At 41.0% G+C, this 19585-nt stretch overlaps 2 protein-coding genes across 3 annotated transcripts in view; both read left to right on the top strand.

Moving 5' to 3' along the window:
- The window catches only part of LOC128574828 (cytochrome P450 2J2-like), a 32085-nt gene extending 18761 nt beyond the window's left edge, over positions 1-13324 (top strand). Inside the window, exons 8-9 of the mRNA XM_053575761.1 lie at positions 1714-1852; positions 12806-13324. Coding sequence (XP_053431736.1) covers positions 1714-1852; positions 12806-12984 — 318 coding nt within the window. The 3' untranslated portion in view covers positions 12985-13324. The remainder of the gene's footprint in view (positions 1-1713; positions 1853-12805) is intronic.
- Positions 13325-16172: 2848 nt separating this feature from the next.
- The window catches only part of LOC128574829 (cytochrome P450 2J2-like), a 38717-nt gene continuing 35304 nt past the window's right edge, over positions 16173-19585 (top strand). Inside the window, exon 1 of one of the 2 annotated variants that reach the window (XM_053575763.1) lies at positions 16173-16435. In XM_053575763.1, the coding sequence (XP_053431738.1) occupies positions 16238-16435 (198 nt within the window). In that variant the 5' untranslated portion in view covers positions 16173-16237. The remainder of the gene's footprint in view (positions 16436-19585) is intronic. The other variant, XM_053575762.1, reaches the window with a different exon arrangement.

Raw genomic sequence — 19585 nt, 5'->3', positions numbered from 1 at the left:
CCAGCTCAGCAGACTTCTTCTATCACTGATTTTTAACATCAGGTTTAACAACCATTCTGGAACGGAGACATCGAATTAACTACATGGTGTCCCAAAAGCTGCCCATAAAGTCACGATAAATAGGGGAAATGAGAAATTGTGGCTAAATGTACTTTCATTTACAAAATATTCGTACAGACTCTACAAAATATTTCTTTACATGTTCATATACATAAAAATATTAAAAATATAAAATATAATATAAAAATAATATGGGTTTGTTAATTTTTTCCTATGTGCGGAGGCTGTGGGACAGGCTGTACAATGACATCCTCCATGTTGAGCATTTAACTAGTGCTTACTATAGAAAGTGCCCCAAGGGCAGTTATTAGTCTTTATTAATTCAACAAATATCCACTAGGCACCTAAAATGCTCATGTCTGGAAAAATAATCCTGAGTAAAATTATCACGCCCGTGCATAGGTACAAACCATGACAACTGCCCAGGAGAAAATCCTCACTGGGGTCTGTAAGACGCAGACAGGCAGGAGAGGACAGGGAGGGCTTCCAGGGGAGGGGACGTTGGGCTCAGGATTAAAGGATGATTAGGAGTGAGCTGGTGACAAACTCAGAGGAAGGACCTTCCTGGTGCAAAAATAGCATCTAAAAGGCATTGATAGGAGAGAGCACGTGGCATGTTTGAGAAGTGAAAGATGCCACCATCGCAGGAGCACAGGCAGAGGGGCAGGGTGGCCCAGACGGGGGCCAGGGGACCAGGCTTCACACTGCGAGGGATGAGAAGCTGCTGAAGGGTCTTGAGTCTGAGGAGTGAGCCTTGTGGGGGTCACGTGAGGAGGTCATGCTGGAGACTTGCTCCGCTTTCAGGGTGCGGAGCGGACTGAAAGGAGTGGCAGGGGACACAGTGAGGAGGAGCCATTACAGGACAGTGGCAGCCTGGACTAAGGCCTTGGGGGTGGGGGGCATGGAACTGAGGTGACAGAATAAAAGGAAACTGAACAAAAACTCAACCAGTCTGGCTGATGGGTTGGATGGAAACTGGTGAGGGAGAGGCTCACTCTGGGGCATCCTGGGTGTCTTAGTATGTCCCGGGATGGGTAGGGACATTGCTCCTCTCATTGGCCTTCCTGATTCTGTCACTGAACCTAATATGGGCAGCAGGGACACTGCTCTAGACCCTGGAGGGAAGAGAATAGGAGAAGCAGGTGAGTGGCGTCCTGGACCCATATGCAGCTTCATGGATAGCCCATGGAGACCACCACAAGGAGAAGGTGGACTGACCAGTGGTCGTGTGTTCTCTCACCCATGCGTACCTGTCCCCTCCCAAGACCCACACTGACCTTTCCCTGTAGGAAAGATACATTCTGCAGTCAAAAGTAGGCCAACTTCCCTGGTCAGATTCCCAGCAGGCACATGCAATTCAATTTGTCAGCTGTCCCTGCAAAGAGGAGGCCCTGGGGTGGGCTCAAGAGACGTGGGTGGGTTGGGGTCAGGCCCTGGCATGGAAGCCTGGGGCCCACTGCCCCTCTGTGTGGGGGGCTGCATAAGTCAAGCCTTGCCTTAACCTTGCCGCCTTCTGGGGCCCACTGACCCTCTGTGTGGGGGGCTGCATGAATCAAGCTTTGCCTTAACCTTGCCGCCTTCTGGGGCCCACTGCCCCTCTGTGTGGGGGGCTGCATGAGTCAAGCCTTGCCTTAACCTTGCCACCTTCTCTAGGGCACTATAGTCATGACCAATTTGACTGCGCTGCACAGGGACCCAGAGGAGTGGGCCACACCGGACACGTTCAATCCTGAGCATTTTCTGGAGAATGGACAGTTTAAGAAAAGGGAATCCTTTCTGCCTTTCTCAATAGGTGAGTTGTAATGAACAGGAGTGCGGGAGTCCCTACTGCCGCTCCCAGCTATTCTCCCCCCAACCCCTACCTGAGCTGCAGTGTCTCCAGACAGCCCCACCCAGTGAGACTCCATCTCCCCATGGGCTACAGCACCAAAAGTAGCTCGGAGGTACTACCCATATCTTCCTAACTACTGTGGAGATATCGGCTTTCCTTGTGCTGTCCCCAGAACACTGGGACAGAGGTCCTGACCCCACCTCTGACTCATAATGAAGGTTGGCCATTTGTCATCTTCAATGAATTTTTATTTATTTATTTATTTATTTTTAATTATTGTATCAAGTTAATGTGAGGGTACAAAGAATTAGGTTATAATGTTTCCATTTGTTAGGTAGAATCCTTCTTATATTTATGTCCCACCCTAAAAAGGTGTGCCATACACCCTAATATTGTGGCCATTAAGTGGGAGCACGCCCATCACCTGCCCTCCTCCCCTTTCTCTGCTCCCTCATTCCCCTGCCCCCCACCTTGAATTGATTTGAGGTTTTCTCTTATGTGGGCATGTATTAGATCGTCTACTAGTTTCATATTAATAATTGCGTACATTAGATTCTTGCTTCTCCATTCTTGTGATATTTTACTGAAAAGAATGTGTTTCAACTTCATACAGGTTAATAGAAAAGATGTAAAGTCTCCATCCTTTTTAATGGCTCAATAGTATTCTGTGTATATATATATGCCACAGTTTGTTAATCCATTCCTGGGTTGGTGGGCATTTAGGTTGTTTCCACATTTTGATGATTGTAAATTGAGCTGCAATAAACAACCTAGTGCAAATGTCCTTATGATAAAATGATTTTTTTCTTCTGGGTAGATGCCTAGTAGTGGAATTATGGAATCAAATGGGAGGTCTAATTTGAGTTCCTTGAGAATTCTCCATACTACCTTCCAAAAAGGTTGTACTAGTTTACAGTCCCACGATCAGTATCAAAGTACTCCCTTCTCTCCACATCCATTCTGACAAAGAGATAGAACAGTGTTGAGACTTTGTGATGTGGGCTCGTGTCACTGGGGTTAAGTGATATCACAGGGTGGTTTTGATTTGCATTTCTCTGATGATTAGAGATGATGAGAATTTTTCATATGTTTGTTAGCCATTCATCTGTCTTTGTCAGAGAAGATTCTGTTCATATTTCTTGTCCAGTGGTAGATGAGATTATTTGCTCCTTTTTTGTTGATTATTTTGAGTTCTGTATAGATTCCAGTTATCAAGCTTTTGTCAGATTTATACCATGCAAATATGTTTTCCCATCCTAAAAGTTGTCTTTTTACTTTATTAGTTGTGCCCTTCCCTGTGCAGAAGCTTTTTAGTTTAATTAAGTCCCATTTGTTTATTTTCGTTGTTGTGATTGCTGCTGAAGTCTTTGTCAGAATATCTTTCCCCAGGCTGACATCTTCAAGAGTTGTCCCACATTTTCTTCTAAGACTTTTATTGTTTCATGTCCCAGACTTAAATCTTTTATCCATCGTGAGTCAATTTTTTTAAGTGGGCTTAGTTTCGTCTTTTATGTGTGATTATCCAGTTCTTCCAGAACCATTTGTTGAATAGGGATTCTTTTCCCCACTGTATGTTTTTGTTGGATTTATCGAAGATCATATGGCGACTAGAGTCTGGTTTCATCTCTTGGTTTTCTTTTCTGTTCTATATGTCTCCGTCTCTACTTTTGTGTCAATACCATTGTGTTTTGTTTATTGTGGACAATGTAACCTGAAGTCTGGTAGGGTGATTCTTCCTGCTTTATTTTTATTACTAAGAATAGCTTTGGGCTATACTACAGGTTTTTTTCTGGTTACATACAAAGCAAAGTACCATGTGTTTTTTCCAGTTTTTCAGAGTATGATGTTGGTATTTTAATGATTACATGGACTCTATAGATTGCTTCTGGTAGAATAGACATTTTAACAATGTTGATTCTTCTCAGCCTAGAGCATGGCATGTTCTTTCATTTGTTAATGTCTTCTGCTATTTCTTTTCTTGGGGTTTCATAGCTCTCTTTGTAAACATCCTTCACCTCTTTTATTAGGAATATTACTAAGTGTTTCATTTTGTTTGACACTGCTCTTGATTTGCTTCTCAACTTGGCTGCTATTGGCATATACAAAAGCTACTGATTTGTGGACATTGATTTATACCAAGACATTACTGTATTTTTTGATCACTTCCAGGAGTTTTGTGGTTCACTCTCTGGAGTTCTCTAAGTATAAGATCATATCATCAGCAAAGAGGGAGAGTTTGACCTCTCTGCCCACATTTGGATGCCTTTTACATCCCTGTCTTGCCTGCTTGCATTGGCTAGAACTTCCAGATCTATGTGGAATGGTATTAGCAATAGTGGACCGTCCTTGGGTGGTTGCAGGTCTAAGTGGAAATGCTTTCACTTTTCCTCCATTCAGTATGATATTAGCTGTGGGTTTGTCCCAGATGGCTTCAGTCAGCTTTAGAAATGTGCCACCTATGCCCATTTTCTTAAGGGTTCTGGTTAGAAAAAGATGCTGGACTTTATCAAATGCTTTTTCTGCATCCATTGAGAGGATCATATGGTCTTTGTTTTTGCTTCTATAGATATGCTGAATTACATTTATGAATTTGAATATGTTAAACTGCCTAGCATCCCTGAGATGAAGCCTATTTGATTATGATGTATATTTTTTTTAATGTATAGCTGCATCTATTAGCTAAGATTTTATTGAGTGTTTTTGCATCAATACTCATTAACAAAATTGGTCGGTAGTTCTCCTTTATAATTGGGTCCTTTCCTGGTTTGGTAACAGGGCAATGTTTGCTTCATAGAATGTATTGGGGAAGGGTCCTTCCTTCTCAATGTTTTGGAATAGATTCTACAATGTAGGTAAAAGCTCTTCTTTGAAGGTTTGATAGAATTCTGATGTGAAGCCATCTGATCCAGGCTTTATTTTGTTGGAAGCTTTTTAATTGTTTCTTCAAACTTAGTCCTTGATATTGGTCTGTTTAAGAGATGTATTTCTTCCTGGTTAAGTCTAGAGAGATAGTGTGATTCCAGGGATTGGTCCATTTCCTCCACATTGTCAAAGTTCTGGGCACAGATATTTTTGTAGTAGCAGAGATAATCTCTTGTATCTCTATAATATCAATTGTTACTTCCCCCATTTCATTTCCAATTGAGGTTATTAAAGATTTTACGTTTCTGTTTCTGGTTAATCTGGCAAATGGTCTATTGATTGTATTTGTCTTTTCAAAGGACCAACTTCTTGTTTGATTAATTTTCTAAATTATTCTGTTGTTTTCAATTTCATTTATATCTGATTTAATTTTGGTTATTTCTTTTCTTCTGATGGTTTTGGGATTGGATTGCTCTATCTTTTCCCTTTCTTTAAGATGGTTCATTGGATTGTTGATGTTCTCTCTTTCTGTTTTCCAGATGTATGCATCTAATGTGATAAATTACCTTCTTAGGACTGCTTTTGCAGTGTCCCACAGGTTTTGGTAGCTTATTGTTGTTCTCAAGAAAGTTAATGATTTCTTCCTTTATCTATTCCTTGATCCAACTATCATTGAGCATGAGATTGTTTAGTTTCCATGCATTTGTGTTTGGATGAAAATTTTTGTTGGGGCTGAGTTCCACCTGTATTACCTTGTGGTCTGAAAAGTTATAAAGTATAATTTCAATTATTTTAATTTTGTTGAGGTTTGATTTGTGTCCTACAGTATGATCTATTTTGGAGAATGTTCCATGGCTAAGAAGAAGAACATATATTCCTTAGCTTTGGAATGGTGTATACTTTATATGTCTATTAAGCACATTTGTTCTAGGGTCATGTTCTCTGTATCTTTGTTTAGTTTCTGTTTAGAGGATTTGTCCATCTTTGACAGAGGGTGTTAAAAGTCCCCACCAATTATGATATTATACAAATTAATATTGCTCAGTCTAATTAACATCTGTTTCATAAATCTAGGAACACATAAGTTGGGAGCATAAATATTTAGAATTGAAATATCTTCTTATTATATGCTTTCCCTGACCAGTATGACATGATCATCTTTGTCTTTTTTTTTCTTCAGTTGTGTTAAATCTGCTTGTGTCTGAAAATAAGATTGCAACCCCTCCTTTCTTCTGATTTCCATTACCTGTTCTCCATCCCTTCACCCCAAGCCTTGGTTTGTGCTTTGAAGTTAGATGTGTTTCCTGGGGACAACATATAAATGTTTTTCTATACAATTAACCGGCCTGTGTGCCTTGTCATTGGAGAATTCACACCATTACCATTTATCGAGATAATTCATAAGTGTGGAGGAGTTCTATTCATCTTATTTTGTGAAAGCCCATTGCTTAGTTTTATCTTTTATCATTGTGGAAGCTAAGTTTTGTCCTTTAGTTTCTGGGTGTTTACTTTGCTGGTGGTCCATTGTGATGGTCAGCTGGAGAACGGGTCTAAGTATTTCCTGTAGAGCTGGTCTTATTGTGGAAATTTCCTTAATGTTTGTATATCAGTAAAACATTTAATTTCTCCATCAATTTTAAAGTTTAGCTTAGGGGGATACAGAATTCTGGACTGAAAATTGTTTTGTTTAAGAAGGTCAAAGATAGATAACCATTCTCTTCTGGCCTGACAAGTTTCATTTGAGACGTCTGCTGTCATCCTGATGGATCTGCCCCTGTAGGTCAATTGACACTTACTCCTGGATGCTTGGGGAATATTCTCTTTCTTCTTTACTTTGAACAGTTTCAAGACAATATGTCTTGGAGAAACTCTGTTTGAGTTGAGACAACTGTGTTTGATATCCCTCTAAAAGGAGTGCATTGGAATCTTTGGTGATACTTGGGAAATTTTCCTTTATTATATCCTCTAATAGAGCTTCCATTCTTCTGGAGCATTCTTCTTTCCCTTCTGGGATACCTATATTTCATATATTTGAATGCTTCATAAGTCTCATATTCTATGAGTAAATGTTCTACTTTCTCTTCTTTCCTGCCTCTTTAAATGCCTCAGTTAGTTCAAAAGAATCTCTAGCTCTAAGATTCTTTCTTCTCCATGGTCTAATCTGTTATTGATACTTGCCACTGCATCTTTAAGTTCCCAGATTGACTCCTTCAATTCCTTAAGCTCCGCTGTAGTCTTTCTATATTCATCGTATGTTTCATTCATTACTTGGTTCTGTTCTTGTCTTTACTTTTGGTTATTTTCCACTTTCTCAGCAATTTCCCTTTCTGTCATATCCATTATTTCTTTATAGGTGAAATCCTCTGCAGTAGCTACCTCATGATCCCTTGGGGAGTTGCTCTGTTCTGGTTTTTCATGTTGTTAGGATTTTTTTGTTGGTTCCTCCCCATGTATGTTTTCTTCATGTCTACTTTTTTCTCCTATGTTTTCCTTTCACTTTCTCCTTTACTTTAAATTACCTTGTCTCTGTGCTTAGGTGTTAAAATGTCCTTTTGGCATAGGGCCAAAAGGAAGTAAAGAGTGAATAACAAGAAGGGAGAAAAGATGGAAAAATAGAAAAGAAAAAGGAGAGGTTTAAAAGGAATATTAACAACAAGAAGAAGAGAACAGGCAGAGACAGGAGTAATCATGGTGTTAAACAGGGTGCTTTGCCCCATACCCACAATTCCTGGCCCCTGGTGGGCTGAGGTCAAGAGCTCATTACTACCCTGAGCAAAAACAAGACCCCACCTCCACCAGATAGAGACGAAAAAAAAAAAATACAGCAGTATTTCTCAGTGGGAACATAACAATAGCATCCTTCCCAAGGCCCAACCCAAAAATGCCCCCTAGACCAGGAGATCAAGGTCTCCTTGAGCCAAGCCAAAGGTGTGGCACCCTAGCCCTGGCCTCAGAATAAGGCTCTGTCAAATAAGTGGAATACAGATTGACAAAGAAAAAAATAGATTTGAAGAAAAAAATAAAATAGGGCGGCCCCTGTGACTCAAAGGAGTAGGGTGTCAGCCCCATATACCGGAGGTGGCGTGTTCAAACCTGGCCCCGGCCAGAAAACTGCAAAAAAAGAAAAGAAAATTAGACAGGCAGTTCTTCATACAAGGAAGAAAGCTATCAGGCTGAAGGACAGAGCGGTATTAAGCTACAGATCAAAGAATACTTTCAACGGGATCTAATGAGAGAAAGTTATAGTCTACGGGTCAGGGTGGCTGCAGCTACAGGATTTCTGCAGGGCAATGATTAATTACTTTCTAGCTTTTTTTATATCTTGTCTTTAAGCTGTTGATGTCCCAGAGGTCCTCAGACTTTTTAAACAGGGGGCCAGTTCACTGTCCCTCAGACTGTTGGAGGACTGGACTATAGTTTAAAAAAAAAAACTATAGACAAATTCCTATGCACACTGCACATATCTTATTTTGAAGTAAAAAAACAAAATGGGAACAAATACAATCACACTGCCTCATATGGCCTGTGGGCTGCAGTTTGAGGACCCTTGAATTTTCTCATCTACTCTGTTGAACATTCCAAGCCCCCCCTCACTACCTTCGACATGCATCGCACCAGGGACATAACCTTCACGAGATCTCAGGGAGATGCCACCCTACTCTAGCTCTCATCCACAAGGGTCCAGGTGTCTTCATCCAGCCAAAGCTTTGAAATCTAATAGCCCTAGTCTTCATGCTTTTAAAAGCAGATTCATACTTGTTTATCACTTCCCAAGAAGGATCTTTGTCCAGCTATGTAGTTCAGGAGAGAGATTATTTCATATATCTGACAAGTGAGAAAAGTTCAGCACTATGGGAGTATATGGTTTACTCACAGTCACACAGCTACTTATTGATGGAATTCATTTTTAACCTTCGTTTCTGACGTTCTAGATCCAGTTTTCTCATATGAATTCTTCTAGGAAGAATAGGAATAGGAATAATGGCTGTTACAATGTCTAGGGTAACCCTCACATAGGGTGAGGGGATGATGGGGAAATGTGGCTAATGTTAATAATAATTTGGTCTCCATTCTGAGATTGCATATATATTCTTTATTTTCTTCTTCACACTTTTTTTATGCTTATTTTTTTTTCCTTTTCTTGAAATGCTATGTATTACACAGGGAGAAAGCCAGTAAATAAAAATGCACATGTGAGAGTTGGTGGCAGTTACTGTGTGTGTATTGTAGCCAAGACTGGGGGAGGGGGACATTTACTGAGGGAGAGGACAGCAGTAGCCTAGAGCAGGTTTCAGAGCACAAGCAAGATGAGGAGGGGTTGGGACAGTGACAATGGCAGTGATGACAGACAGGTTATACAGAAGGATACTGACCCAAAGTTTAAATATGTTGAGGATAATGGGAGAAAGTTAGAAATCAGGAAAGAACACAGAATGGACTCCCGTAGTGTTGAATTTTACTAGGAGGTAATTGACATATCCTCAGAATTTTAATATATCTAGACATACAGCTGTACATATGGGTGTATATATATATACAAATTTCAACATGTACCCGCATTACATACATACATATATCCCAGCTCTGTCCACTGAGATGATGCAGGAGCAGCAGCATCTGGACAGCACTGAGCATGCCCAGGGCTCAGACTGTGATCTCTACTTGGCATCAGACACTAACAAGAACCAGAATGTTCAGAAAAATGGTGGATTCCAGAGCTGGGGAAGAGAAAGCGTGAGATAAACCTGGAATATATTTTTGTGCCAAAATATATTCTGGCAGGAATTCCAGCTTGAATGGACAGGTATCTAATGGTCAAGTCTGGAATATTTTGAGCATCTAAGCAAGTAATGATAGTAACAGATTATAACCATTTGTATAAAAACCGGAATGTTATGAATCCATACTGACATAAGTAAAAGAGTGAATAAATGAATGGGGAAGAGGGCAAGAATTTGCTTTAGTGCAGTGCTAACTAAATAATGTGGAAGATATGATGGAATTCTGAAAATCGTGATTTAGCAACATTCATTAATAAATAGTTTGGTCAAGAAACAGGAGCGGAAACTAGTAGATGAAAGTTTAAGTTGGGATAGCTTCTTAGCATAGTCTCAAAGTATTTATTCGTTACAAAGAAAAAAAGGAATTTTATACAGGAGAAATAGTAAACATCACTTTATTCAAGTGATCACCCATAATGGGACAAATCAAGATTGTGAGCCACCGGATAGGATAAAATAAGAACAACACGACAACACCTCAGTGATATTACCACCAAAAATGCAGAACATCACACCTGAATCCAATCGTGAGGAACCATGAGTGACATATACAAAATGACTGGTCTGTACTCTTTAGAAAGTCCAGAGCCATGAAAGTTACATAGATAGTGAGAAATAGTTCCAGACCAAAGGAGACTAAAGAGACATGACAGCCAAAGCAACATAAGATACCACACTGGATTATTTTCTAAAAAGGACATTGTGGAGACATCTGGCAAAACCTGACAGGGGTCTGAGATAAGATGATGTAATGCATCAGTGTTAATTTCCCCGCTAAGCTGATTATATTGTGATTGCATTGGGCAATGTCCTTATTTTTAATAAATACAAGTGAGGATTATATAGGTAATGTAGGCCATTTATTCTCAGATAACTGAGGAGAAACAAGTTGTATGTATTATTTTTGCAAGTTTTTGTATATTTGAAATTATTTCAGAATAAAAGGCACATTATGGAAAGAGCCAGAGTGAAGAACTATAATGTGCAGAAAGCCATTTTATTTTATTTATTTATTTATTTATTTATTTTTTTGTAGAGATAGAGTCTCAATTTATGGCCCTTGGTAGAGTGCCATGGCCTCACACAGCTCACAGCAACCTCCAACTCCTGGGCTTAAGCGATTCTCTTGCCTCAGCCTCCCGAGTAGCTGGGACTACAGGTACCCGCCACAACGCCCAGTTATTTTTTTGTTGCAGTTTTGCCGGGGCTGGGTTTGAACCCGCCACCCTCGGTATATGGGGCCGGCACCTTACCAACTGAGCCATAGGCGCCGCCCAGCAGAAAGCCATTTTAACCACACTGCCACCCAAATGTTTCATTGAAAATCATCTAAGATTTTTTATTTTCATTTATTTTTATTTTTCCTTTTTTTATTAAATCACAACTATGTACATTAATGCATTTATGGGGCACAATGTGCTGATTTGATATACAAAGCGGAAAGCTTACATCAAACTTATTAACATAACCATCACCTCACTTACCTATTTGTTGTGGTAGGACATTTATACTCTACTCCTAATATTCTTTTTAGACACAAAGTCTCACTCAGTCACCCAGGCTGGAGTGAAGTAGCATGATCATAGTTCCCTGCAACCTCAGACTCCTGGGCTCAGCAATCTGCCTGCCTCAGCCTCTCGTGCAGCTGAGATTGCAGACTCCTGCCACCATGCCTAGCTAGTCTTTTCCTATTTGGGCAGAGATAGGGTCTCACTATATTGTTCAGTTTGGTCTTGATCTCCTAGCCCAAATAATCCTCCCACCTCAGTCTTCCAATGTGCAAAGAGTATAAGTGTGAGTCACTGTGAGCCCATCACAGGGCATCCTATAAATTGTATTTTTTTTGTGTGTGTGAATTAACTGTATCAAGTTAAGCATAAGCTATTATACAGCTAGAATTTTTACAATGATCCCAATGGCACTTTAAAATACTTGGTTTTGCTGTATAAATTATTAAATTATTTGACCAATTTTGATTCAGTGTGCAACCTTGTGAATTTCAACTGGTGTGTCATGGCACACTGGTGTGCCATGAGTGGATCTTAGGTATGCTGTGAAAAAAAATTTTTTTTTCTTTTTTTTGTAGAGACAGAGTCTCACTGTACCGCCCTCAGGTGGAGTGCTGTGGCATCACACAGCTCACAGCAACCTCTAACTCTTGGGCTTACGCGATTCTCTTGCCTCGGCCTCCCAAGCAGCTGGGACTACAGGTGCCCACCACAACGCCCGGCTATTTTTTTTGTTGTTGTTGCAGTTTGGCCGGGGCTGCGTCTGAACCCGCTACCCTCGGCATATGGGGCCAGCGCCCTACTCACTGAGCCACAGGGGCCGCCCTGCCATGAAAATTTTTAAAGATGTTAATTAAATTATTTTCAAAAGAGTTTCAAAGCACAGTAAGTAAATTGTTTTTTTTTACTCTTTTTTTTTCTTTTTGATCAACATAATTTAAGTGTTCACATAAGTTTAACTTATAGGTTCAAGTGTGCCGTCGGATAACAAAGGTTGAAAAACCCCAGTGTGGTCTGCACAATATGTAAAATAAAGTTGTCATCTTAAACATATGTACATATTGAGTAATGCCTACAGAGGTTACTTAATTTGACTAAAGGCATAACTAGAAAAGTGAGAAGATTGAGTTACAGCTTGTCTTCTCACTCCAAATCACACACACGTAACAGGTTGTGGACGTGACCAGAGCAATGCCAAGTGTGAGCTGTGGAGAGCCAGATGTACCCTCGGGCCCCACGTTGGAAGCAGTGGCTTGTGTGGGGACAGGATCAGTGTGTGTGAGGACCAGGCAAGGAGGAGGCTGGAGTGGTTCCAGTGTGGAGGGCCGCACATGGTCTCAGCACCAGGGGAGGAGACCCACCATGACTATGGGAAAGATGACAGGCACTTAGAATCCCTGTTCTGATGGTTACTTGTTATATTCTGGAGGGTTTCCTTTTAAGGACTGGAAAACACTGACATGGGGATTTGTTATTGTTTTGTTGTCTGCTTTTGTCTTATTGTTTGTTAAATGAGTCTTTAAAGCCCTTAGGTTAAACACCCACTTTCTAGGTCAGCCCAGCCTTCCAGTTCTGCGGGCCCCAACCTGCAACTTCACCCCAGAACCTCACCTGCCTGAGCCCTGCGGGCATCTTACTCTGTGCTCGGGTCAAGCCAAGTGGTTGCTCTGCCTCGTTCTTTCAGGCTGTGGGTGAGGCTCCCAGTCTTTGGTGGGCACTAAGCCCACCTGGGAGGATAACTCATCTTTGATTTTGTCTTTCAGGAAAACGAGCTTGCCTTGGAGAACAGTTGGCCAGGACTGAGCTGTTAATTTTCTTCACTTCCCTTATGCAAAAATTTACCTTCAAGCCCCCAGACAATGAGAAGCTGAGCCTAGAGTTCAGAGAAGGCATCACCGTCTCCCCAGTCAAACACCGCCTCTATGCTTTTCCTCGGGAGTGAGGTTGTTAGGGAATGAAAAGAGAGGGGAAACTGAGAAGAAATGGACTATGTTTGGAAGACACTGGTGAATGCACACATAAGAGGGAACAAAATGATGGTGACCCCAAGGAAAGAGCAAAAGAATTGAACTCAGTGGAAATTATATCCAAATCCCAGCTCTGCCGTGTCCCCTGAACTATCTGTGGGAAAAATGTGTCTTGAGTTTAGTTTACATACTAAACAATTTACCTTTTCATACAAGAAATGAAAATGATTCCTTCCCTAAAGAAAGTTCTTGTCAGAATCAAAAAAAATGGTGGATGTCAATTGACTTGGAACATAAAGCACAGCATAAATATTATGTCTGTAAAGTGCCTCCTTCGTGCCTCCTTTGTTAGAGTATTTGATTCTGGCCTGTTGAAATAGCTCAGGGTAACGTGGTGCAAAGCAGTCAATCAGATTTCATACTGGGCCCTGGGAGCAGGGTGGGAGGGGAGACATAAAGCCTGTCTCCTTTGGTAGCTCTTTTGTTCCTGCCTCAGATTGGTTCTCTGAGAAGTTAGCAGGGCAGGTAGTATTCCCTATTTACAGACAGGGAAAGGAAGTGGTGCTGAAAAGTTTCTATGGTTTACATCAAGAAACACTACCTGGGGCTTGGACCCAGGACTAAGGAGAGTGTAACCCCACTTAACCAACCTGGGAATAAGGTTTAGGGGACAAACGTGACTCTTGAAGAATACCTCTTTGCCTTAAATCTTCCATCAGGTATGGATTGTCAGATCGTTCCACATGGGATTTAACTATCATTCTAGGTGTGATCTTTGCTTGCAACTAGACTGGAGACAGTTGGTGGGCCCTGGTAGACTACTCTAGCATACTGGTAGGGAATCACAAATTCCAAACCTTATGGAGGTGGCTGATGGGAGAACACAATGCTCATGAAAGGCCAGCTAACACTGATAGGATGTGGAGTATTGACCACATTGCCAATGAAGAAAGCAAACCAAAAAAAGCCTTGGGAAAACTGGACTAGAACTGATCAAAATATCTTTTTATTTTCCCTTAAGTGGTATCTTGGGCTGCTTTCTATTGCTATAACAGAATGACTAAGATTGGATAATTTATACAGACAAGTTTATTTGTTCATGGTTCTGGAAGCTGGGAAGTCCAAGCGCATGGTGGCAGCTTCTGGCACCAGCATTTGTGCTGTGCCCTAAAATGACAGAAAGCAGAAGCTGCAAGCAAGCATATGTAAAATACAGAAAGCTCAACGTGCCAGGCTCACTTCATGACAGGCCACTGTCTCCACAACTAATGCATGGCCTCAGTAAGGACTTTAATTCACCCCTGTGGGATCCACCATCATGACACAATCACCTTTCTTTATGTGTCACCTTCCAACACTGCAGCACCAGGGACCAAGTTTCAAACTAAGTTTTGGAGGGAGAAGAACACCCAAACCATAGCAAGGTGATTAGACCTGGATACTTTCAAAAGCCTAAAACACAACCCTCCAGGAAGCTATGGTGCTATCCTTCCTGTGTCTTGCGATTCAGAAAGAAGTCAATGCAGTTGACACCTGAGAATGGAAAACAGGAAAAAGGATGGGGGAGATGTTTGGCTGGAGCCAGCCTAAGTTGCCAGGAAAAGCCAAGAAAAAAATGTGTCTGGAAGAAAAATGTGTCTTGGGTTGTTAATGTGAGAGAAGAGGATTTGGTCCATCTTGCCTGGTAAAGGAGAAAATAGCAGGGAAAGCCCCATGTGTGTGCACATTTTGGGTAATTCATCAGAAAGTCACATTTCTAGAAAACAGGCCAAGCGATAGTCTCAGAATAAAACCAATCTAATGATGCCTTGACCATAAACTTCCCAAACACTCAGGACCTTATCTTCCTCAATCTAATCACCCAAGCATGAGACTCAAAACATTGGTAAGAAGAAGAGGAAGATAACAAATCTAAATGTTCATTGAAATGAAATGGCTAAACAAAATTTGCAGTAATAGTAAGAGACAACCACCTACCTATTATTCTATTTGTTTCTTACTTTTTGGCAATGATTAGCTATCCAAGTGAATGAATTAGAGCCACATGAATCAATCATGACAGATCTCAAACACATAATACCAAGTAAGAGACAAGCAATTATAGAATAAGTCTTTTAATAATAACATATAAATATTAGAAACATTGCATGGATGCATAACACTTGAGGTAAAACAGGAAAATGTGAACTGGAAATACATAAGTTAACCTCTGAGGAGTATCCCCCTTGGAAATACAGAATGACACTTCAATTCTCTTCTGTTTTATTTCCTTTTATTAAAAGATTTCATACAGAATGTGTACCTCTACAGTGAGTACGTGTGTGTACTCTGCTGTATTATTCAAGGACTATGCTTCATGATTGGAGTGTCACAAATGCTGAGACACCAGTAGGCCCCTGCAGGGCGCTATGGCAGGTTGGAACCTGGGGCCTTCCCTTCTGGGGGCTCCTTTGAGAGGAGCCTCAGAGCAAACCAAAAAGGACCAGGACTGAGACAGTCCTTTAACATATGTCCACTTATTATGGATTCCGCTTAGTGCTGTGGCTTTCCTGTAAAGCTGTTTAATCCCACTTCAATTTCAAATCCAGGACCTCCTTTCACTGTGTTTCAGTCCGGTGGGTTCAGTTATTCACCAGGTCCCTAGTACTGACCTGTTTACTCACCTGCAAGACGAAACCAACAAGAGCATCTCATGCTTAATTTTGTCAAAATGACGTAATTTCTGTAAAGAGGCAAGTGCGTAGAGACCCAAGAAGTGTTAGGTGCTGCTGTCTCAGGCACAGTTCCAATCACTGGACGAGAAAGTGATTGAAACATAGGAACTCAAATCTTCGCGATACTCTCAGAAATGCATTGAAAGCGAAAATGCAAGGTGTTTGAGAAAAATGAGCTTTCTAACTATAAAAAAAACTGCGTATAGCCTGGACTTTCCCCAAGATCCCCCACCCTATCTTCTCCCCAGAATGTAGCATCTGGCATCTTCCCTGGGCACAGCAGTGGGCGGGGCGCTGAGGGGCGGGGTCGGGAGGCGGGGCGCTGAGGGGAGGGCGGGGTTACGGCAGGTTGGAGGCGGGAACTGCTGGAAGGAGGAGCAGGGGAGGAGGGGCGGGGCGGGGCGGAGCTGGGAGTTGAGGGTCAAGGGTGAGGCGAGCAAATCCAGACGTAGAGGGCCGGTCACCTTCTCAGGCCACAGAAGAGCTAGCGGGCATCCCTGGCCTGCTCCCGGTGATGGGCTTCCTGGAGGCCGCCCTCTGGGCAGTGCTCCGTCCCCAGACTCTCCTGCTGGGTGCTGTGGCCCTTCTGTTCTTTGCTGACTTCCTCAAAAGCCGGCGACCAAAGAACTACCCGCCAGGACCTTGGCGCCTGCCCTTCCTTGGCAACTTCTTCCCTCTGAATATTGAACAGGCTCATCTGACACTTCAGCAGGTAGGAGAGGGCGAAGGTGCCTCGTCTCGTCCTGATCCGAACTCTGATCTGCAGGACAAGGGACTCCCGGGAGCGAGGTGGGGGTGGGGTTAGAGGCTCTATGGCTCATGCTTGTAAGCAGGGAAACCCCACTTGGAGCCCCGTTACCATGGAGTAAACTGCTCTTTCTAGGGGTGGGATATTATTAAGAGTACCAGGAATGTTAAGTCCCTTAACTCATTTCATTGCATGTTATCTGGTAAGCATTATGGGAACGTCTAATTTATGCTATGATTGCCTCGACCTCTTTCATATTATCCGCAAAAATGCTATAGCTGTAGGAAGCCTCATTTCGCATACGTAAAACGGTAATAACGCTGCCTAAGTCCTCATCACCTCTCACCTGGGTCGCTCTCCCTCCACACTGACACAGCCCCTGCCTTCAGCCTCCTCCCCCTGCACTGCTCTCCACTAAAGTCATAATTTAGAAATGTTATTCCTCTGCTTGAATTGCCTCCCAGGGCTCACATTCTGGGTCACCAGCCACCCGGGACCCTTCTTGACTTAGTCTCTTTCTGCCTCTTTAAAATCATCTCCTGTCAGCGCTCCCTAACTCTGGCCACTTTGACTTCTTTAAAGTTCTCTCAAATATTTCCTCAAGAACCTTCAGCTGGTGTTGGTGCCAATCAGCACAGGTCTCTCTGCTGAGAGTCAGCACCGTGACAGGTGGTATAAAGATTAAATAAAACAGTGAGGGGTCCATATTGACATGGGTTATAGTTACTGTATTAGGAGGTATTAGTTCCCCCAGGAGAGTTTAAACAAGTGCCTATCCACTGTACTCAAGTACACATGGGCAGAACTTAAACTACTCTGGGAATAATGTCCAATGGTAACACTAAGTGACAGGGTTAGTCACAGAATTTCAAAGCTAGGTTTCTAAACCTGTGCCCTTGTTTACAAATGTTTGTTTAGTTTCCAAGTATTTAGGGATTTTCTTATTATTCTTCTGTTAATGAATTGCAGTTTGATTTTATTATTGTCAAAGAAACTATTCTTTTAAACTTATTCGGGGTTGATTTAGTGACACATGGTACAGTCGATCTTGATAAATGTATCATCATGCATGTTTGAAAAAATTCAACTTGTGTGGAGCATTTTATCAGTATCAATTAGCTTCTTTAAGTGATGAGATTCTTTAAGTGTCTTATAGTATCTAGTGAACCTGTGAATTACTGAGAGAGGCATGTTGAAGTCTACAGCTACAGTGAGTTGGTCTATTGTTTCACTCAATTGTGATCGTTTCCCTTCATGTATTTGGAGGCTCTGTTGTTTTGTTCATACCCATGGAAGATTGCCAGGACTTCTTGGTGAATTCGTTCTTTGATCATATCACGTTGCTCTTTATCCCTGAACTTTACTCTGATGTAACATAGCTGCCCCAAACTCACTTTTGATTAGTATGTGAAGAGTATAAGTTTCTCTATCCTTTTAATTTCACCCTAATTATATCATTATGTTTGACAGGAGTTTCTTGAAAACAGTATGTGCTGGGATAATTTTTTTTTCAGTCTGTGTAAATGCAGATCATTTGTAGTTCATGTAATTATTGGTACATTAGGATTTCAGGCTACCATTTTATTATTTGTTTTACATTTTTTCTCTGCCTTTCATTGCCCTGTTTCCCATTTCTACTCTACCTGTATGTTACTTGAACATTTTTTAAATGATTCCATCCTCATTCATCTCTAGTGTTTTTTAACATACCCATTTCTATTGTGTTACGAATGGTTACACTAAGGATTACAATACGCTTATGGAAATTATTGCAGACTGCTAGTGTCAGCATCTTACCACTTCAAGTATAGTATGTATACCTGACAAAAAATGAGGTCGTTTTGCCCTTCCCATTTTATTAGTATAATGTCTAAGTACTATCTCTACATGCATTGAGAAGCATATCAGATAATTTTACAATTTTGAAGTTAAATGACAAATGCATAATTTGAAAACTCAAGAGAAGAATACTCACCTATTGTATATACCTATTTATTTACTTTTTCCGTAGCTCCTTCTTCATCCTGACATTCTGAGTTTTTCATTTCCTTCCTGGTTTGAAGAATTTTCATTAGGCATCAGGTGTGCTGGCAAAAATTCTCTTAGCTTTTATTCAGCTGAGAATGTCTTGATGTTTACTAGTTGTAGAACTCAAGGTTGGCAACTTCTTTCACTCAAGATTTTCAAATGTTGTGCTGCTTCTTTCTGGTCTCCATGATTCTGATAAGAAATTTGCTGTCCTTTGAATTGTTATTCTCCATAGACAGTGATTTTTTTCTCTGCTTTCAAAAGAGTTCCCTTACTTGTACTTCTCAGGATTTCAGTTATGATAGGACTTGATTCTATTTCTTTGGGTTTCCCCTGTATGGGTTCTTGAATCTCTGGGTTTTTCTTTCCCCCAATTTGGAGACGTTCAGCCATTCTTTCTTCACATATTTTTTCAACCCCATGTTCTTATTCTTTTTTCAGACTCTCGTACATTGATGGCACAAATGATAGATTGCTTGTTTTTGTACCATAAGTATCTGAAGCTCTGTTTTTGTTATTTCTGATCTACTTTATATCATTCAGAATAGATAACTTTCTATTGATCTGTCTTTGGTTTCACCGATGCTCCTGTGATTACCATTCTGTCACTGAACTATTCTATTGAGTGTTTTATTATACTATCATATTTTCCAGTTCTAAAAATGCCATTTAGTTCTTCATTATATAGTGTGCATCTTTCCTTATATTTCCTGTTTTTATTTTTTTTATTTTTTCTCTCTCTTTTTTTTTTTTTTATTGTTGCGGATTCATTGAGGTTACAATAAGCCAGTTACACTGATTGCAATTGTTAGGTAAAGTCCCTCTTGCAATCATGTCTTGCCCCCATAAAGTGTGACACACACTAAGGCCCCACCCCCCTCCCTCCATCCCTCTTTCTGTTTCCCCCCCCATAACCTTAATTGTCATTAATTGTCCTCATATCAAGATTGAGTACATAGGATTCATGCTTCTCCACTATTGTGATGCTTTACTAAGAATAATGTCTTCCACTTCCATCCAGGTTAATACGAAGGATGTAAAGTCTCGATTTTTTTTAATGGCTGAATAGTATTCCATGATATACAT

The sequence above is a fragment of the Nycticebus coucang genome, chromosome 22, assembly GCF_027406575.1.
Source record: "Nycticebus coucang isolate mNycCou1 chromosome 22, mNycCou1.pri, whole genome shotgun sequence".
NCBI classification, from domain to species: Eukaryota; Metazoa; Chordata; class Mammalia; order Primates; family Lorisidae; genus Nycticebus; species Nycticebus coucang.
Note: the sequence above shows the minus strand (reverse complement) of the source record. Positions and strands in the feature narration are given on the sequence as shown.